This window comes from Callithrix jacchus, chromosome 9 (assembly GCF_049354715.1).
Source record: "Callithrix jacchus isolate 240 chromosome 9, calJac240_pri, whole genome shotgun sequence".
Taxonomy (NCBI): domain Eukaryota; kingdom Metazoa; phylum Chordata; class Mammalia; order Primates; family Cebidae; genus Callithrix; species Callithrix jacchus.
The window spans coordinates 28,867,639-28,889,590 of record NC_133510.1 but is presented as its reverse complement, the minus strand read 5'-3'; the positions used below and the strand labels follow the sequence as shown (position 1 = coordinate 28,889,590).

The following is a 21,952-nucleotide window of genomic DNA, read 5'->3' as shown; positions in this document are numbered from 1 at the left end:
ACACAGCTGGTAAAAAAAAAACAGAACTTGAATTCATCTCTGCACAACTACAAGGTCATTCTCTTTCCCCACGACCGGGAGAGCTTTCCAGAAATAATGTGGCACTGTGAAAACTAGTATAGAGCAATTACTGGCATTGTGAGTAATTAACTCCTTTGCTGTAAATATTACAGTAAAATCTGTGATAATTTATTGGGAATTATAGCCTTTTGAGTGTGTTATTGTTTACATGTGTGTGTGTTTTTTAAAGAAGAAAGAATGCTAGTTTAATATATAATTCACTGTCTACCCCATAAGAAAGAAGGAATGTTCTCTTGTTTCATTGCCTTCAATATAGGCCATCAATACTAAACATTTCTTTTTGGAGCAGTTTATGAGAGAAGAATGTTTCCAAATTTATGAGGCTCTCATGAATTTTGAGAAGAGATTTTCATATTCCACATATTTCCTTCTTTGGATCTTTCTATTTAGGGATCAGTTTAAAAATACAATTCCTCTATCTGAGGCAGAAGGGTTGTGAACCATGAATTCCACGTCTCTTGAGACTTTCAGTCACTTTAAAGGGAAATACAGAGAAAATGAAAGGAAATAAAAAGAAATACAGCTTATTTTTAGTTTAGAACATACCATGATTCCATGATAAGATATACACTGATGACACTGGAAAAAAATTTATCATTTACCAAAACTTAAGGAGCATATTTCCCTTTTAGAAAAATAAATAGGCCATGCATGGTGTCTCATGCCTGCAATACTAGCCCTTTGGGAGGCCAAGGAGGGCAGATCACTTGAGCCTGGGACTTCAAGACCAGCCTGGGAAATACAGCAACATGGCAAAAACCTGTCTTTACCAAAAAATACAACAATTAGCTGGGTATGATGGCATGAGCCTGTGGTTCCAGATACTTGGGAGGCTGAGGTGGGAGGATTGCTTGAGCCTAGGACGTCCAGGCTGCAGTGAGTTGTGACTGTGCCACCACATTCCAGCTTGGGTGACAGAGTGAGACTCTGCTTTTAAAAAAAGAAGAATATAAAAATAAATAGTTGCTTGTTGGAATTATGTCCTTAAAGTAGGCATTCTTGATCTATTATTTGGCTTCTTTCATTGCCTTATTGACCCACATATCTCTCTTTAAAAAATGATTGGTGTGCAATTTTGCTACATTTTCAGAAAGAGTATATGATAACTTTGAAAGCTTGGGTGTGGTGGCTCACACCTGTAATCCCAGCACTTTGGGAGACCAAGGCAGGTGGATCACCTGAGGTCAGGAGTTCAAGACCAGCCTGACCAACATACTGAAACCTCGTCTCTACTAAAAATACAAAAAATTAGCCAGACATGGTGGTGGGTGCCTAAATCTTGGGAGGCTGAGGCAGGAGAATCACTTGAACCCAGGAGGAGGAGGCTGCAGTCAGCCGAGATCACACCATTGCACTCCAACCTGGGTGACAAGAGCAAAACTCCATCTTGAAAAACAACAAAAAAGTTGAAGTTGCACATTTTGGACCCAGGAATAATCCCCCACATCCCTGAAAAACAAATGATTCAGGATATTGGTTTATGATTACTTGTCATAAACCATTAAGGATCTTCAGAACTAAATCTAACTGAAGGTCAACGCATTGTTCTTTAAGATGTCTTTCCTTTTCAATTTAAAAAGACCATGATTTCTTTCAGCAAACTGACATCTTTGTCTATTTTCTACTTTGACTTGTTCACTTGCCCTGCCTTGGTGATACCTAGAATAACCCGAGTATCTACTCAGCAACACATTTGCAGTCCAGGACACCTGGCCTTTATGTAAACCTTATGTCAATCTTCAGGTTATTGGGTTATACCGAGCTAAAGATAATTGGGTTGTATAGAGAGGCTAAGGCCATCATCCTGTCAATAAACAGAGAAAGAGACTATTCTCAGAAAACAGGGACTCAGAAGCTAAACTTCAGTGTGGTAGGAATCTTGTCATCTTGAGTTTTTGTTTTCTTAAAATAATTTAGAACTATGTTTTTCAAATCACATCCCATAGAAACCCAGGTTAAGGCAGCACTTCATGGACCATTATGGGTCAACGGAGGGATGAAGCAAGTGAAAAGCAGTTGGGAGGCTGAACTCTCAGTCTCTGGATCTCATTCATAACCCTCTTTCAACACTTCATCTACTTTGTAGATTAGGCTCTACTGCAGATATTTTTAATGTAATCTGATGAAAAAGTTGAATTTATTTACCAGAACTCCTTTTAGAAAAAAAGGAAGTTGTTAGAAAGAACACTTAGAAAACTCATTTAGGAAGGGTTGGAGTAGAAGTGAGATCTTCAAGAGCAGAATGGAAATAAAAATGTATGGCCAGAAAACTCTTATCTCAGAAAAGTAATTCCTGATAACTTTGAAGCTTTTGTTTCTTTGAGACGAATAGGCAGATTCGAAGGCAGAGTGGAACTACTCAGGAGAAGAGGGGACAGGCTGTAGATGGTGGGGGAGGAAGGGCTGACAGAGACAATCTCTAACCCACAACACTGCCAGAGGGACTTGGAAGACATGTCAAATGGGATTTTATAAAGTTGCATGCAGTAAGTGTGCAATGTAAAACCCTCCTTTGCTATCTAACTCTCCTGACCCCAGCATTATTTTGTAAAACTTGCACAATAATGCTTGGGTGTTTAGTGAGAACAGATTCTTTTTGGGGAAGCTAAAAGGCACTGAGGTTTGTAGACTGATGGTGTAGAGAAAAAACAGAGACTACACACATTTCATTTGCTGATTCACCAGGACTCCCACGACTCAATAGCAGGTAATACTCACTGCTAAGATTTATTACAGGAAAGGATAAAGTAACAGAAAAAAGATATGCAACAGTGGAATCTAGAGAGGTCCAGCACAGGCTCTAATATCTTTCTTGTCCAAGATCACACAGGCCTGCTCTTTTTCTAGCAGTGAACTGTGAAGACATGAGTGGAATGTCTCTGCTCAGGGAAGCCCAAAGGAGTCTCAGGGATCCATGGCTTTTGGAAGGGCTTTTGGTAGGGTGCTAGTTTACATAGGCATATCCAGCTGTGCAGCCATCCTTGGCCACCCAAAATCAGGACCCCAACAATGAAACCAGGTGCACATGAGAAACCTTGGTGTTTTTGCAAAGCAACCTGACAAACCAGTTCAGCATGGTCCATTGCTCCAGGTGAATATAACAAATTTATCAGTCACTAACATGAAGAACCTTCTGAGGGCTACGTTCCCAGGAGTTAGTCAAGGATCACTCATGGTTCCCTTGAAGACACAAGAGGGAGCAACCAGACTTGCTGTGTTAACTCTTTCCTCACAATATGTAGGGGAGAATAGAATCTGGCCAGAATTTGTTAAAAAAAAAAAAAAAAGGATTTCACTGCCACAAAATCACTTATGTGGTAGAGGTTAAAGATGGTTTTTGCCACCCGGAGGCTGATCACAGGTGAACTAAGAAAGCCTTCCTGTTGTGGGCCTCTGGTTGAAGGTAAGTGAGCTATATTATATTTTTAAGTCAAAAAGTGTCTAATTTCATGACACACACAGTATTTATCTTGCAAGTGTTTAGTGAATTCTTGCTTAAAAGTTTGAGTCTCAACTCCACTGTACTATAAGAAACTACAAGAAATCAAGGGGACATTTATTCATTCAACAATTATATTGAGTACCTGTGTACCATTTGCTAGTTACTGATCTGAGTGTTGGGGATAAATTAATGAAAAGATAGACAGATGTCTGTTCCTATGAAGCTTATACCTCTTGCAGTGGGGAAGTCAGAAAAATGTGATTTGAGGAAGCTATTGACCATTGAGTTGGGAAAAGTCATAAAAGGAGGTTGGTGTCCTGCATGGAAGCCTAGAAAAAAGAAATACAAAGAAAATAAATTTATCAATATCTCTGGGCTGTTACATTAGATATTTTGGAGTTTACCTTCTTAGCTAGGATTACTAACCATCCCAGTTTGCCTGGGATTTAACAGGGTTTCCATAATACAGGACCTTCAGTGTTAAAACTGGGATAGTTAGTCCCAATTTTGTAGCCTATTTCTAATGCATGTCCATTGTACCTCTCCTCTGAAAACTATTCTGCCCACCATACTGGTGGGTCCTGGCAGCTGTGTTTGTACTGTGTTACCCTGCCCACCTAACTACATTTGAGATTAGAGTGGAATCTTGACCCATTACTGGCCAATTTATTTATATTGAGAAATTGAACTGAAAACAAAAGTTCAGAATCTAGTAGCATAGCTCCATAGTGAAGTTTCACACACTCTGTTATTGAGGTCTCTAAAACAAAGACAATTTTTGATTTTTGGAAGCTATTCATCTTTTAATTCTCTGAAGCATCTCAATCTTTTAAGAAGTTCTCTCCATCTGACATTCTTGATTAAACTAATTTAAATAGATTTTGTTATCAGAAACTTAACTAAGCCAACTGTCTAGGTATATTTCTAAGTCATGACAAACAGCTCCTAGATGTTCCTAGAATATTCCTTAAGCTTAATGGAAATCTCTTCGGAATAGCTGGCTCTCTGGTTAGAGTACTATATTGTTATATCCAGCGGACCTGTCCCCCCAATTTTCCTTCCTTACTCCCTTTCTGCCTTCCTTCCCTCCTTTCTTTTCCTTCCTTCCTTTTCCCCCTTTCTTTTCTCTTTTCTCTTTCTTCTCCTCCTCCTCTTCATTTTTTCTTCTTTCTTTTTCTTCTCTTTTTTTTTATTTTTACAGGGTGTCAGTCACCCAGGCTAGAGTGCAGCGGCATGATTACGGCTCACTGCAGCCTTGACCTCCCTGGGTTTCCAATAGCAGGGACTATAGATAAATGCCACCTGGCTAATTTTTGTATTTTTTTGTAAAGATGGGGTTTCACCATGTTGCCTAGGCTGGTCTCGAAGTGCTGGGCTTCAGCAATCCACCCTTCTTGGCCTCCCAAAGTCCTGGGATTAGGGGCATAAGCCACTGCACCTGGCTTCACCCAGTATATTTCTAATTGTAGATTAATAAATTTGCATTCTGGTTTACATTGGTAATTTTTTAATTTGAGACAAAGGGTTTCACCATGCTGTCCAGATTAGTCTCAAGCTCCTGGGCTCAAGCAATCCACTTGCCTCAGGCTCTGGAGTAGCTAGGACTACAGGTATGCCACCACAACCAGCGGGTTTCATTTTCTTTCTTTCTTTTTTTTTTTTTTCCCTAAAAAAATAGCACATTTGAAAGTGTATGGATTTTGTTAGAACCCGTCTGACACATAACCCTACCCTCTTTCCAATGAGCATGTTAGTTGCATATTGTGGGTGTTTAGTTAAAGCTTGCCTATGAAAATTCCACAAGTCATTCTTCAATTGCTTTGTTGCAAATTCTGCTGCTCTTCCCTATCACCCTTCCTAATCCTTCTCATTTGACCATCATTAGTAACTGCATGTTGTTTCTTGGAGACATTTCCTGACTTTGGAACCACCCTCGAGCATACTTGGCTATCCCAAGGTGTATTCCTTTCCTTGTGTTTCAGCTCTGGTTATTTCACAAGCCTCAAGCTTTTCAGTCTTATCAGTAGGCCATACCTAAACTAGCCTGTGTATCTTAGTAACCTTCCCACTTCCACTATCACTCAAGTGAAACCATGCTGTTACATGCATAAACTTGTCCATTAAGTTCTCACTTTTCCTGTGACCTTTTCACCAAAGCTGAACATATCCCAGCTTCTTTCCAGGCGACTTCATTGCTTCTGGAGTTTGTGCAGCAGAATCACCTGACTGACCTTCTAAAACAAAACAAAAACCAGATCCTAGGCTACCCTCCAGCTGGACCATAGCAATCAAACTAGGCCCATTTATCAGAAAGCTGTGTTTAAAAAGCTCTCCAGGTGATTCTGATACATTATTGGCCTATTTATTTCCATCAGCAGGGCTGTGCCTGGGCCCTCTTAAGATGCATTTTAGCATCTTCCCCCAACTCACTTTCCATTCCTTCTCACTTTGGAAACTTAGAGAATCTCTGAGAATCTAAAGTAAAGTAGGGGCTGGACACAGTGGCTCATGCCTATAATCGCAGCACTTTGAGAGGCCAAGGTGGGCAGATCACCTGAGGTTGGGAGTTCGACACCAGCCTGACGAACATGCCCCATCCTTAGTGGGCACCTGTAATCCCAGCCATTCAAGAGGCTGAGGCAGCAGAATCGCTTAAACCCAGCAGGTGGAGGTTACGGTTGAGCTAAGATTGTGCCACTGTATTCCAGCCTTGGCAACAAAAGTGAAACTCTTGTCTCAAAGTAAAATAAACTTTTTCCTGACCATTCTTTTTCTTCGTCACGATCGTAGGAACACCTACTAGGTGCTAGGTACTGCACTGACAACGCAAATTGCATTCGACACTGCCTATCCCATTACTCAAAAACAAAAAACAAAGAGAAAAAACTCTGCTACTCAGGATTAAGCATGTATTTATTTTAGTTCAGTTAAAACAAACATACATTGTTTCATTGAAACGGTGTAGCACTCTTTGCCAACAAGCTATACTTGAATTGTTGGCCTCTAACAGTACAGTGGGGATATTTACATTATATACACAAAGTTAATACACCCAGGTTCTCAAAGGTCTTCCATTACACTAGATCACATTTTGATCACTACTGCATTTTGGAAATTTATACCTTAAATTTTAAAGCCATCTGAATTTGCACCAAGATTTCATGAAAAAAAAAATTGATATTGAGTTTATTACAAGTACAATTTAAACAAGTATTTGAAGTTTTTAGTGTTTGTACACAATTCTGTCAATTTTTCAATATCCAATTTTCTGCACAGGTATTTTTGGGACAATTCTTATAGTTACATAATGTAAATTCATCAAAATGCAGTTAAGAAACTTACAGGAATATATATACTTGAACCCAAGACCCAAACCTGACATTATATACAACCTATTTACAAATACATATGGACAGACAATATATGTACATAGATTATCATAAATATTGGAAAAATAGGTTAGCTTTAATGGATTAATGTTGTTCTATAAATAACATTAGTCATAACTGAAACAGCCACGGAAGACAGTAATGCAAAATGAGGTGACAAGACAGTGGTTTTAATACTGAAGACTGCTCATTAATGGGAATTCACTGTTTAGGAACCTCAAGGCAGACATGATAGCTCCAAGAGAACCATGTATTGGAATTTTCCCTAGGCAGTTGATTTTGAACCTCAAATAGCCAAGGAATTGGAGGAGCTTCCCCTTATTAATTTGCTATTGAGAATTTTGTTTTCCACTTCTTCCTGGTTGACAGTATCTTCTCCCATACCAAAAAAAAAAAAAAAAAAAAAAAAGTCTGTAGAAACAACTCTTTACTTGGTATTCCTTGGGCAGGTCTTATACAAAGTCAGCAACTCTTTCCAAGAGCTCATGCAAACGTGCCGATTCTTGGTCTGAACTATAGATGAGGTCCTGCATTTGAATGGAGTGCCTAAACCCCAATTAAATGTAAGCAGTGCTACAGAATCTGTCTTTCCACTGCCTTTGTATTTCTAGATGGTCCCCAATTATTTCTTCATAGAAACAGACAAAAATGGACCAATGTTTTCACCCAATGTAGCACAAGATGCCTTCCAGTTCCATAAGGGTTTTAATTACACATGTATCTTTTTTGTAAATTTAGTCACATATGATACAAGAATGCGTAACAAAAACCATGTCTGCCACATTTCTGGCCCTTGCCCCAAACCCAACATTTTTATTTCAAGGGAAAACCTTAGAGCCAGATAACCAATTGACAATTTCATTATTTGCTTCCCTCAACCACTTCATGAAATTAACGTGTATCAGATTTTAGACTTTATGCCTGATGAGCAAAGTACCACGTTATTTAATAACATATTCACCATACACTGTGATGTACAATAAATGTGCTCTTAAAGCCGAGTTTTAAAGTAATATTTTCACTTGTAACCGGGATTGAAATGGAAGGGTTGACATGCAGTTGGACCAAAACAACTACTAACACTCAGTTTGCACTGTTTTCCCTAGCTAATCATTTGTTAGATGTAAACAAATAATACGACGTTGTACAAGAATGAGATGACAGTCCAGTGCAAATGAGTTTTTATAAAGCTTACTGCATGAGAAACCCAGTGGCCTACACAAAGAGAACTTATATCATACCACAGGTGTAACCTGTGGATTAGACCTCTACTGTAGACAAAACATGAATACAACTAAGCCACACATTGTCAAGTAATTCACACTTCCAGTAGGTGAGCATTTTGAAAAAGTGTACTCTCTGGACATAATAATTTTGGCCTATTGCCATCAAATGCCCATTTTCCACTGCTGGAAGCAATGTCAAAAAAGGGCTGGCCCAAAAAGACCCAGAGCTGTCAATACAACACTGGAGACAGATGCAACTGAATAAACCCTGTTTTACCCAATTGCACTATTTGGTACCTCAAAATTAGTTATTTTATTTCCCACAGAAGTATCTGCATTATCGTCCATTCTAATAAGTTGAAGACATAAACATTTCAGTCTGAATGAACCAAATTGTTCAGGGACAGAGAAGAAAAGTGATGAACAGAGTTCATCTGATTTGGTATAGTGATAATCACTCAATTATCTTTTAAGTTAACGGTGACATTTAAATGGAAAAAACTATACTCCTAGTTCATGGTACAATTTTTCATTACATTATTTTCTCTAAAAATTTTGGGTAAAAAAGTATTTGGCTTATTATGCCTACAAAAAGGCCAATCATTTCATTATACTAATATTCATTTTTAAATAACAATGAAATTATTTTACGGAATTTACTGACAACTGCTTCTGAATAAAATTGAAAAAAAGTGATTTCTTAAAAGTAAAAGAGTGCTTCTGAGGTCTTTAAGTATTTTTGGTACAAAAAATAATAGTGTTTTTCTCAATGGTTATTCAATATTTTGCTGTAAATTAAGAATAATTGTTTCTCACATCTAATGGTTCCATTAGGCACATTCAAGTAAAATCATAAAATATCCAAGTTAAACAATGACACAGCCAAGCATGTGGCTTGATAAAAGTTAAGAGTTCGTCCATTCTCTGGAATGGAATAAAATTGTCACTTCCCTTAACCCGAGACTCGTGGTTTTGTTGTTCAGATCCATTTCTAACATACAGATAAGTTTCTTTAAAAAAAAAAAAAAAAAAAAGTTCACTTATTCTGCACTCAGAAGAACCAGCGAGGAATCTGCACTTTAAAAGGAAGTGAAACTGAAAACATTAGGTGAAATTTCATAGTCGTTGAGTTTACTCAACACTGGCATCAGATGGACTGAGTTTGAGCGGTGCCAGTTAATGGCCACCTCCAGGTGCATTATATACCCAATCCAAAATAATCAAGGACATGCTTCCGGTCATCACCAGTATGCCACTTAACAGGAAGAACAAAGCCTGCAATGCATAGAGAAAATTGATCAGCAAGTAATAAAACATATATGCCAAACATACCTTTTTCTACTTTTTAAAATGTGCTTGAATTTTAAAGTTTATCTACTATGTCATGTTTATAGAACAAAAATCTAACCTTGCCAAATATAAACTCCTGATTGGTAAATCATCTACAGTACAAAATAACTGTACTTTTGAAGCCTCTGAACTTTCCCTTTTCATTCCTTTGTCTCAAGTGAAAAGGGAATTTTCTTGCTAAACAACCTACTTCATAAAGAGCTGGACTAGATTTTTTGCAGTTTTTTAAAGAGCAAAAATAAAGCCACAAAAATCAAACCCAAATCATCCTAAAATGTAGTGAAAGTCAAAGCCGGAGGTCTTTCTAGAAGAAGATAATTGAGTAAATTAATTCCTAAATCCAACCCTAAATACTGCCACTATGTAATTTAGAGTAAAACAAGATGACAGTTGTTGGTTTACAATCAATTCCAGTACTTTAATCAGAGCAGAATGAAAGTATAAGATAATGACTAAAAAGTAGTCTTTTTCCTAAATACCACCACCAGGATTCTGGTACTAGGAACCACATGATTTGTGGTTAGCACATCAAACTGTGTCACCAGCTGTTATTACAGAGTAGGTACATAATTGTAAAGTAGGTACATAATAGTAAACACTATGGAGAGAGAGAGTCTCCTGGAGAGCTTTGCTCTGAAGATGGTTGGTCTCAACTGAACAGTCCTTCCTTCTCTTTTATATACGCAAGACCCATTTAAGTGCCTGTCACAGTAGGCAGTCCAATGAAAACTGGCTGAACAAATGTTGAAAGCTAAGTATCACACTAGTCTTCCACCCCTATTCCTATCTCCAAAGTATCTAGTAACTTTATTTCAATTAAGTATTTATTAGATGGCAAACTATCTTTCCCTTTCCCTTCACAATCTTCCATCTGTGAAGTATACTGTTACAGAAATGTTTACCAGTAACTTAAAAGTGAAACCACAAAAATGACATCTAAGAAAATAAAACTAAAAATCAGTTTGGGAAATTTATGATATTAAAAGTTATTATTGTTTTTATGGTCATAATCTTTCACTCACCCCCATTTTTTGTACAGATTTCATAGATTCTTTCTTCACCAACTTGATATAGAATGTAGAAGGAAGAATAAAAACCAACATAGCAGCAGCAGATGCACCTGTAAAAGAACATTTATGTTTCTTGAGGATTCAATGAATCACCTGTCATTCATTCTTTAAATCTTAAAATCCCTGATGTTTGAATCAACTTTGATACTTTCTAAAACTTACCAATAAAACCAAAGATATCTCTAATAGTTGGGACAAAGATGACAAGTAAATTGGTAAATGCCAAGATAGACACTGTAATGAGACTATGACGCCACCAACTGAAATCTTTTGATGCACACAACAAGTGAGTTACAGAAGTCCGAATCTGCAAAAAAATAAATAAAACATATTTTTAAAATAATAGCAATATAAAATTTAAAAATCCAGCTTCAGTGAATGAAAAGAATGCCCAAGTAACAAGGAATCTACCTAAAATAGTAACTATTTCCAAATAAAACTGTGCCTTTCTCTGCTGTTTTCTGAACACTTAAAGATCATTTTATATCTTATGCTGAAAAAAATGTCCCCAGGATATTCTGAAAATATACACTGTATTTTCATAAAGCCCCTTCAAAACCACCACCAACTTAGTATTGTTCTACTGGTGTTTCCCTTCTCCCAGAAGATAAAAATCTCACAAGTATCCATATGTTTAAAAACTCATTCCTACTGAAAGCAGAGCAAGTAATTACTTACCGGGAAAATAACTACTGGTACTGTCAGGGTCACAGCCATTAGCACAGCCAGACGAACAATGAGAAGAAGAATATCAGTTCCCACGATAGTAGAGTAGGTATGAAGCAATTCTGACTCAACATGTTCTACAGGGAAACATCAAAAAAACTTTTGAGTGGCTGTTTTCATTGGAAACTCGTTATTTAGCTACTCAAAAAACGATTGTGAACTAAGAAGCTAATAAGATTAGTTTGGAATTATGGTTAATGCAATTAAATAACATTGAAGAAAAATTTTTCTAAATACTACATAGAGATTTAGCCACATGATTCCCATTAAAAACAACAGGAGTTATTAAACTGCTAAATCTCTTGGCTTGGCTTACAATTTGTGTGTGTGTTATATAGTCTAAAGGTGAGGGGAGAAGAGACAGGCAGATGAACTCAGAGGCTAGCTAGCATATCATACAAACATGCCATCAAATGATTAACGATGTTTTCAAACCTGGATTCTAGAAATTACTGATTAAATACACTATGGATAATTCTAAGCTCTAAATTTCATTTCTCATCAAATATGAAATACATAAAAACAGACTATTTTTAAAGTGATGGAAAACTAGCAGTTTCATTTCAGTTAGTGGATTCTATTTTATTTTTTGGTAAAGGAGGCATTATTTACCGTAAAATGTCAGGTATCCAAAGAGGGCAGCAAGCAGATACATGAGAAACATGGCAAAAAATGAAATCTTGGACACATTCATCATTCTTCTACGGCTGCGGCTATGTAATTCAAAGAAAATTCAAATATATATTACAGCAGCAGTTACAGCAGTTGTTTAATACCTTCTCAACATATTTATGTAAGTACTCACTCTTTCAGTTCTTCATAGATGGGAAGAACAGCAGGATGACAGACAAATGAAAAGGTCAGAATTGGCACAGCATAGACAGTCTGAAACAAAATGTAAACATCTACTTAATCTGATTAACAAACTCGTGCTGTCACATTTCTGTAGCATATATTTTATGTAAACAATCTTAGAAAAAAAGCCTAAAATAGTTTCCTTTGCATAATTAGCTTCCTTCTAATCTGTTCATGAAGTATGATCAATATTCTCACTTCTTAATGTGTCAATTATTAGCACCATATAATTATCTTATTTCTCAATCTATTTTAAAATGTGAACCAAAATTTACTTCAGTCCTCAATAATTAGCTAATCACATGTTTTCTAAAAAGCACCTATTATCCTCCTCCCTTTACCCTGGGAGTTGTTTTTAAATTTCCACTGAATAGCTTCCCTCTTTTCTTCCCTAAACTCTTCATTTGAGTAAATAAGCATATTTAGTTACCTGTGAGTTAAAAATAAAATAGTGAGGTCTGCAAGAGTCATTTTCAGTCACGTTATGTAACAAATCAGGTACAAGAGCTGATGGCTGTGTTAAGGAGGTGTTTATTGTTTCATTAATTATCAAAGCAGCTTCCATAGGACACGGAATCTGAAATTTCTTGCAAATGACCTAAAAATACATTATTTTGCATTTGTTAAACAAGTGACATGACAGGGCTTATAAAAAATACTTTCTAAAGAAAAATCATACCCACCACAATCAGAAAGAACACCATACACAACAAGGAAAGGCCACTGGTATATCCCAAATATCCTGTAAGGGAGGGTGGCAGGAATCAGTATTAGTTTAATGCAACTGATTTAGATCAAGTATTTTTTCCACTGAATAACTCAATTCCGCTGTGAAGACTTTAGGCACTAACGTATAGAGACAGTACTAAATTTTTAATTCTTATGATACTAAAATATGGAATTACTTAAATATATTTGTCATAACCCAAAGCTAATAAAATCTAACATTTGCATTATTTCTTACAAAGCACAACATATGTTGTCAATGAAATATTTCAGCTCCTAAATCTTGCATGCTATAACTCCCAAAGATATCCTTTTAGGGCTTTTTCATTCTGATTAATTTCTATTAACAGAAAGCCCAACTACTGGTGAGAAGCTCATTTCAATTCTCTTTAGAGATGAGTTTGCTCACCTAAATTTCTAAGCAGCGACAAAGGAAGAATGAGCACCAATGACACCAACAGAACCAAATAGTCACCGTTCAGATACCACAATCTAAAGAAAACAGAAACAAGATCAAAAACAGTCACAAATGTACTCAGAATAACATACACATCTTCTAACAGAGCTCATTTTATAGAAATACCATGAAAACAAACACAAAAAAAGACATGTTTAGAAAGTTTCTCTTGTTCAAGATGGGAATAACGTTTCAACTTTGTGTGCTAGATGAATATTCACTCAGGTTAGAAGTGGGGTATACAACAGTGTAACTTTTGTCCCACTACTTGCTCTGGGAAGGCTGCCAGCTGATTCATAACAAAATACTTATTAAAGACTTGATACTAATGCAGGGAACAAAGCTGCTTTGTTAAGCCAGTAATGTTATCTTTAAGCACTTTGAGAAAAATTGTACACCAACTTTGGTACAGCTTTAGCATGTAATTTCTAATGCTAGAAACAAAAAACAAAATTTAAAAGTTTTTTTTCCAAAAAAAATATTTTCATAAAATGCATAAGCAAACTGTGCCCCCCACTGAAAATTATAAAACTAAATCCCCCAAACCAGGACTTATTCCAGATTATCAGAGTATGTTGTGACATCCTGGCCCACCTTTAACTCCAAAGATAGCCAAAAAATGTCCTTTTTAAACTTATAGGAAACATTATGTATATCCCCTAAGCCTCTTTTTCCTTTTTAGGTAAATCATGAATTGAACTCTCTTTTAAATCACTATTTTCAAATTCTAATTGCCTCATGAATTCTATTCCATTCACTTCAGCAGTAAGTAGCCTGCAAAAAACTATTAAAGATCAACTTAAATTTCTAAAGTCGTATCAGAGATAACAGCACTTCTCTATTTTGATGTAATGAGCTGCAGGTAGGGTGGGAAGTAAATTATTCCTTCCCATGTTTACGTTAGATAAAAACCCATAAGTTAACTTGGGATGAATACCTGTGGTAGAAGAAAATGGTTTCCATAGCATGGCTACACATTTTCTGGCACATGTTGAGTATCCCTTAACCAAAATACTTGGAAACAGAAGTGTTTTGGACTTTGGAGTATCTGCATATACATATTTGAGATTATCTTGGGAGATGGGACTTAAGTCTAAACACAAACTTATGTTTTCTATACGCCTTCTTAAACCCATAGCCTAAAGATGATTTTATACTATTTTAAATAATTTTGCATATCTATTTCGAAATCAGGTATAGATTTTCCACTTGTAGAATCATGTTGTCACTCAAAAAGTTTTGGGTTTCAGATTAGGGATGTCCAACCTATATAATGCATTGAATAGATTAAGTCTTAAGAATTTCAAACTTATAAAAACCTGTTTTAGAAATTAAGATATTCAAAACTGTAGGGCTAGCTACATGTTTTGGCCTTTAATTCTCCAAAGTTCAAATCAGTCTACAGAGATGGGGAGCCTTCTTGGTCAGTTTCAAGAGAAAGATTATGGATAATTAACCAATAATAATTTTGTATCCAACTTTGATAAAAATATATCTAACCACTTTTGACTATAATTGTTTTTTATGAGTAACCTTACTTAGCACCTACCCAGTTGTATCTTCAATGTTCATTAATGCCTTGATCACCAAAGGTAACTCATATTTCACTATGAAGAGGTAGCTTGACATAGCTGGAGGAAAACAAAATTATACCATTACAAGTGCAAAATGTGACATGTGACACTAAAACGCATGTGTCACCACTGTGTGCTACACAATGAGCATAAAGTCTACCCAAATCATTTTTTGAAAAATTCTCACCTCCAATGTTCTGCATTGTAATTGATCCAGATGCTGCAAGCTTTCCAACTAATCCAAATGCCTTATATCCCAATTGTTCATATAATAAAGATCCTACAATTTGAAGAACACAGAAGCATGAAGCCAAGGATTTTAAAAGAGAAAGAAAACCATGATAGGTATACATTGTTATAGAAAAATCAAGAATGCTATTATTATACCTCCTTCGTTGGCAGTCTTCAAAAGGAGATGAACAGAATACAGGGAAAATATTGACACAACTGTCAAGAGAATTCTGATAAGAAAAAGAAAAGACACAGGGTTATAAGCAAGCACAGCTATATTTAAAGACAACTCTTTCTGGTTGTTTAAATAACATTATGTGTGAAACTTGTACTATTTGTGTCAAAATGCCTCGAACTGGCATTTCCTCTCCTGCTGACTGGAACAGTCAACATTGTCTCTCGCCTAGCAGTAAAAACTTGCATCATGTCTCAGGTGATAGTTCTACAGCATAAGTTAGGAACAAGGAAGTCCATCCACAGAGCCAAACATAACATGAGACACTGGAAAGCTCAACTTCCAAGTGGTGGAGTTTTAAAACTTGTATTTTGATTCTGGCACCACAGTTATGAGCTGTATACTTGCCACCTTTCTGCATTTCAAGTTCCCTTTATCTGTAAAATATTAGTAATATCTGCCACTAAACCCAGCCCACAAGGTTCTTGTGAAATTCAATTGAGACAGGTTCAGAAAAGGTTTTAAGACCACATGGACCGTATAGATAAAAACAGCAACGAGAGGCCAGGTGCAGTGGCTCATGGCTGTAATCCCAGTACTCTGGGAGGCCTGGGGGCAGGATGAGTGCTTGAGGTCAAGAGTTCAAGACCAGCCTGGACAACATAATGGGGAAATCCCATCTCTACCAAAGGAAAAAGAAAAGCCAGTTGTGGTGGTATGTACCTATAGTCCCAGTGACTCAGGCTGAGGTAGGGGGATCACTTGAGCCCAGGAGTTTGCCACTGCACTCAGCCTGGAGAACAAAATGAAATACTGTCTTTTTTTCTAAAAAAAAGGGAAAGAATGGTAAGGGGGAAATGATACTAACGTTTTAAGAGTAAGGCACTACAAGCTTTACTAACAACTGGGCACAAATCAGAGAACTAACCATTGTGATAATATACTACACTGCACCCCATGGGGAGGAATGCAGGCCCAGTATTGTCACAGTTAAACAATGTCTATGCTGGAACAAGAAGGCTTTTAGCCTGACTGTCTAAGCCTTTCCTCCTTTGACCCTTTCACTTGGATTGAGCAAGAGAAAAAAAAATATGGTAACACAGAGTGACTAAAGGGACCCTAATGTCACTTAATTTTCCTTTAGATCAAGGTCTCTCTCATTCCAGCTTTACTCTCCTTCCACCTAGGATAGCCGAGAGATGGAGACTAATTTTTTAAAGAAATTAATCGAAACAAAACGGAAACTCACAGAAAACCCTGCCAAGGAGAAGAGCTGCATGTTTTTTTATTCTGTATGACCAATTTGCATGCGGTACCATTTAAGGTGTTGACAAAGAAACTGATGTCTATTAGTTAAACAGAGGAAGTGGCTTTATACTACCGTTCTAAATGCCAGAAGTCTTATGAGGCCTAGTCAGTATGAGGTGACACTAGCCTCAATTCCAACTGGAGAAAAGAAGTTGGTTTAATTAAAAACAAACCAAATTCAAATGACAAGGGATAGACTTTATAACCTTTGAGATCACTTTCAACCTTAAGATTGATTCTCCTTAAAAAGGTTAGCTAGAGCTGTTGAAGTGGACCATGGCAGCCATGTGGTTTTTGGCCCATTTACCTGTATACCTCTAAATGTAAAGTAAATACTAATGAATAAAAACGTACTTCAGTAATCTTGATATTACTTAGCCACTTAGTAAAATGGTAAATCAATCACATAAGCACCTATTAAAGTATAATTCCAAGATTACAAGGGTAACATATCAGAATTTGACCTTCACTTATGAAACAGGTGCTACTTAATCTCATTTAAATTTTTACTGTAACTACACTGGCTGCATTCTAAAACTGCCTCCAGTTTTTATACCAAGTGCTAACAAGGATTTCAAATATTCAACAGTGATGCTAGTCAGGTTCTCCACTAAAAACTCTTGAGATTGTAGGATTCTACATAAATCACTGGTCCTTCACCTTAGTAAGAGTTCTCAGAAAGCCTCATCCTAATGAAGCAAGCCACAGTGAATCCTAGCGCCTAGTACTCAAAAAGCCAGGCTTAACCTCCGTGTGGAATTTCTCAAAGCAGAGCTTTGCAAAGGTCTGCTTTTCTTTTCATGAACATTCTATCGGGCTGGAGAAAATACCTTGAGTAGAAGGCGCCAGTCAGCTAAGTAAAACACATCTGTCACAAAGGGACAATTCCATGCTACATACATATGCTTTCCTTATCTGTACAATGAAGGTATTAAGTTACACAATCCTCTACAGAAATTGCCTTAGCCAGGGGTCCACAGGTAAACTTTAGGGCTATGACACAACCATCACTGAAAAATACACACTCAAGAATGCACGTATTTTTGCTTTGTGCTTTTTCCCTGGAAATATCCACATTTTTCCATCATATTCTCCAAGAGTCGGTGACCCAAAAATAGTTAAGAACCACTGCTCTGAGGTTTTCTGTACCTCCAAGAGTCTATCCAGGTATTTATGTTGGAAAGCACAGGAGTAATTAAGTCTAACTGTGCAATTGTGGGGAATACATTTAAAAACAACTATTTATTAAAATATTCATTTTTACCACAGCATGTGGCAATCGAACAGCTCAGAAAAATGCAAACATTAAAAAAACATGTATGGATTGCTTTTCAGGGTTCAGAAAATCATGACTCACTCGTCTTAAAACAAACACGTTGCAGGCTGGGTAAATACCACCACACCGTATATGTTTAGAAGAACTTTCTTTTCCTTATTCTTGTAAGGGACAACAGGTCCTTAAGAACTATGTCGATTTACCAAACTGATTTGGAGCTTATTAGGATTTTCAGCTTCTGATTTGCCAGAACAAAATTTATAGTTACCCTGATACCCTGGATTTAGCCATAGTTCTTTTTCAGTAAATACCAACTGTTACAGTTTTAACTATTCCCACTGACTTAGAAGACTTTTAGCTTAATTTGTCAGTTTTAAGGACTGCCCTATTTTTTTCTAGTTGGCTTTCTTGATATTGCGCAGTATGGAGTAGAACAAGGAGATTTTGGGAGTTTCTCATACTTTTAACTTTAAGCGAGTAACTTTTGATCAGCTACTGCAACTCTAAATTCAGTTTCTGGAGCCAAAATATGTTTTATCATAGTAACTGCCCTGCACGGCAGACTCACTACTTACACATACTTACATAAAAAGAGCAATTCCAGTATTAGCCATGGCATAAGAAAGCCCAAGGATTCCACTGCCCACAATCGCATTGCTCAGATTAAATACTGACATTCCAAAGGAAGTAGTACCTGGATGCTACATAGAGGGAAAACGATAACCAAACATATAACAATAATTAAATGGAGAAAACCAGCTTTGGGCAAGTTAGATTTGAATTCTAAACGTAAAACTATTCTTTTACTCCATAAAGCCACTGAGAGAGAAACTATTATTTTTAACTTACAAAGTCTGTTTCATACTTCTTCTTCCCCAAATTCGATTCAAGTAAAAAGTTCTGGTTTTCAGGATCTACATCTGCATAATGGCTGCAAAACAAACAAACAAACAAAAGACATATAATTGTAAACTGGACTGAAATATCTATCATTACACACAAGATCGCTTTAATATAAAATACCCTCCACCACCAGCGTAGTTCTGTTACAACACCTTTACTTAAACGTATAAATATTAACTAGGAATTGACTTTCACAAGAGCTATCTTGTCATTTCAACAAGAAAATAGGTTACTCTTTCAGTGATTACGCATCTCTTCTAAATGCTATATAGCAAATTAAAGCAATGGAAGCAGAGTCCTAGGTACTCCCTGAACCAAACCCATGCTAGCCGTTTTTTCAAAAGTGCTACAACTTCTCCCACCTTTTCAGAGCAGCTTGCTTAGTGGGGTAGGAGTAATTGAAGTCGCTGTTTGAACTGTAGCTGCTGCTGTCTTCATCCGGGGAAATACTGAACCTTCCCATTTCGGCCTTCTTCATGCTTAGCACTGACAGGAATCGGGTGCAGCTAGCAGCGCTGGGCTCCTTTTGTCCTCGGCGGTGGGTGCACCGGACCGCGAGCCGGCCTGCGAAGGTAGAGGCGGCGCGTCAGGACCGCAGCGCCAGCCCGCCGTGGTCACGTGACGCTGCCGGGAGGCGCAGCGCGGCTGATTCATCCCGGGCCAGGCGAGTGGAAAAGTACCAGCCGCGCGCGAGGGGCGGGGGCGCGCCGAGGGGCGGAAAAGTACCGACGGCTGAGTCGCCAAGAACAAAGATGATCCCACCGCTGCGCCGCGCCCACCGAGGCCCCCTACTCCGACCGATTTCAGACTTTCACCCTCTCTATTGTCCCGAGTCGGAATGGAGGGGGCGAGGGGGGCCGTTTTGCTTTCTCACAGCCGCACCAGACGTGCACAGGCACGCAGGGTACACATCCGGCTCCGACCCTGGCTCGTGTGCAAGTAACCTAGGCTTCCCGTTTCTAGCATCTGGAACAGCAGTGCTGATTAATCTATCCTTTACTGCCCGGAGCCCCCACATGGGGAAATGCCTCTGCGGCAGACAGCCTTGCCTCAAAGAGGTGGAAAGGGCCGACACTGCTCTTCCTCTCTAGAGCGGGGAGAACGCCCGGGACCCGGCGGCAAAGGATTTGTTTACACACGCGCGCCAGTGCCCTCAAGCACACCCGTCTACAGGCAGCTGGCCCGCGAGTGCTTCGCCCGGCCCCTCCTATGCCAGGAAAGGAAACTGATGCAATATCGACCGCCGATTGTCAAATGTTCCCAACTCGTCTTCCCCAATCTTGGCCTCTCCCATAATAAAAGCCCAAGCCCACCTCCGCCACCCCCAGATTCCTGGTTCCCTGGACTTAATTTTTTTATTGAATGCAAATTAGTCACAAGACTTGCCGCAGCAGAGCCGCGCGGGCCGGACTGGCTCCCCTCCCCCTAACGGGAAGATGCGGCTACGCACCGGGCAGGCACACGGCCCCCGCCCAGCGCCCTCTCTCCTGCGCACGTCGCGGGCGCGACCCCCGCGCGACGGGCCCGGATGGAAGGCTGGCCGGGCCAACCGAAAACGCCTGCCTCGAAAGGAAACGGCCCCCGCGGCCGCCTTCCCGCGCAGCCCCTCCCGGGAGCCCCTCCCCCACTGCCGCCCGGGCCCGGCGCGCTACCCAGACTACCCTTTCCCCGCACGCGTTACCTCGGTGGTCTCTGCTCTCGAACCCCGGAAACCTCACGCAAACGTCTTCAGTGGGTTTTCCTCAGACAAATACAAATCCTAAAAAAACGAAAAATGTCCCCAAATCCAACAATAGGCAGGAAAAATAATTTTAATAAAAAAGGAAATGGCAAATTGCCGCCCCAATCCTCCGGCGTCCACCGCGTCAAAGGAAAGGCACTAGCGTACGGGAACGCGTGGTCGGGCTGCCGCTGGCAGTTTAGGAAAAGCGCTCCGGGGCGTCGGCGTCGCGCGGCACTGGAGCAGCCCTGCGAACCGCGGGTTATAGCGGCACCCGGGGGACGCGTCAGTGGGCGGGGCCGTGGCCGCCCCGGCGCCTTCTCTTTGTGTATCAACACTACCTGGGCCCCGCCCCCGACCCGCCCAGCCCGAGGCCCCGCCTCCCTTCCCCTCCCTCTGCGGCCCGCGCAGGAGGCCCAGCCCCGCTCCTTGGCGCCCCCAAGACTCTACTGCGAAGCCCAAACCCACTCTCTCCAGCCTCCTAGTCTGCGAAGACCCCCGGTTGCTTCCCCTGCCTATCCCTTTCAGCCCGGGTTGGTGCTCAACACATCCGGTTGTCTTAGAGGAGCCAGCTCCTTAAAATATTCTCCTGTCCGAGTCACCAACAGTCCTTGCTTTTGGGGGACACATTCCTCCCACCAAACCCTTTCCTGATTGTTATTTTTGTGATTTACAGTGGGATTTTGTCTCACAAACTTGGGCCAAGGCAGCAACGTTGTCCTGATGGTTTGTTGTTCTTTCTTCTCCACCTAGACCTTCTTTCACTCTTAAAAACTAGCCGGAGGTCGGCGGGCAGCTCCGCTTCGGGATGTCCTTTTCCTACGGCCGTGGAAAACAGGACTAGGGGAAAGGCCTTTTGGCCAGCAAGCCATACCCCTTAGAAAGAGGCCCCAGTGGGGAGCTCGGAGCTCTTAAGCCCGTTTCGGAGTTCCCAGTTTTCCCTTCGCTGACACATTCCTTCTCTTATTCCACCACTGCCACCCGCAGCAAAGGCTCTGAATGCGGGTCTGAGGCGCTTTCTGCGGAGCCTGGTTCTTTCCCTTCAGTGGTGATGTGGTCTTGCTGAGCCAGGCAACTAGGGGGGCCCTTCGCTGTGGAATAATTGGTGCTGCGGGAAAGGCAGGACTCACTCCCTTGCTGAAAACAAAGACCCTGTAGGAGAGAGAAATGTTCGTGGAATGAATGAATAAACAAGTTTAACCTACTGCTTTCTTCCTTTTGGAGATGTGGGAGAAATTGGGCAGGGCATAAAGGAAAGGGTGGGTGTGATCACAATTTTTGCTTTCAATGTTTTATTGAGGAAACCTGTACAACTGCCTATTTCTGCCGCACGTGAGGCTTTGGGTAGCCTCGCCTGCACCAGTGTTTATGATTGACAAGCGAGGTCCTGATTTCCCCCATCACACTCTTGCGTTCCCTACCCCAAACCTTCCACTCTGGTCA

At 39.6% G+C, this 21,952-nt stretch overlaps 1 protein-coding gene across 2 annotated transcripts; it reads right to left on the bottom strand.

The window, feature by feature from the left end:
- Positions 1 to 6,418: 6,418 nt before the first annotated feature.
- On the bottom strand, positions 6,419 to 20,748 carry SLC38A2 (solute carrier family 38 member 2). 2 transcript variants are annotated; one of them, XM_002752342.6, is made up of 16 exons: positions 20,471 to 20,748; positions 19,152 to 19,353; positions 18,736 to 18,817; positions 18,472 to 18,587; positions 15,284 to 15,357; positions 15,084 to 15,176; positions 14,872 to 14,953; positions 13,275 to 13,357; positions 12,823 to 12,881; positions 12,570 to 12,737; positions 12,090 to 12,169; positions 11,897 to 11,997; positions 11,237 to 11,361; positions 10,721 to 10,865; positions 10,511 to 10,608; positions 6,419 to 9,413 (listed from the first exon to the last, which is right to left on the bottom strand). In XM_002752342.6, exons 2-16 carry the CDS (start codon positions 19,265 to 19,267, stop codon positions 9,315 to 9,317), a joined length of 1,521 nt encoding a protein of 506 aa, XP_002752388.2. In that variant the 5' UTR covers positions 19,268 to 19,353; positions 20,471 to 20,748; the 3' UTR covers positions 6,419 to 9,314. The 2 variants fall into 2 exon arrangements, with proteins under 2 accessions (XP_002752388.2, XP_078194981.1); XM_078338855.1 differs by lacking the exon at positions 18,472 to 18,587.
- Between the last annotated feature and the right edge of the window lie 1,204 nt (positions 20,749 to 21,952).

Excerpts from the sequence above, each read along its gene's own strand:
- SLC38A2 (XM_002752342.6), bottom strand. The coding sequence starts at position 19,267 with ATGAAGAAGGCCGAAATGGGAAGGTTCAGTATTTCCCCGGATGAAGAC. Across the intron at positions 15,177-15,283 it reads GAAGACTGCCAACGAAGGAG|GATCTTTATTATATGAACAA; the intron begins GTATAATAATAG and ends TTCAAATTGTAG. Across the intron at positions 12,738-12,822 it reads TGGTGTTCTTTCTGATTGTG|GTCATTTGCAAGAAATTTCA; the intron begins GTGGGTATGATT and ends ATGTATTTTTAG.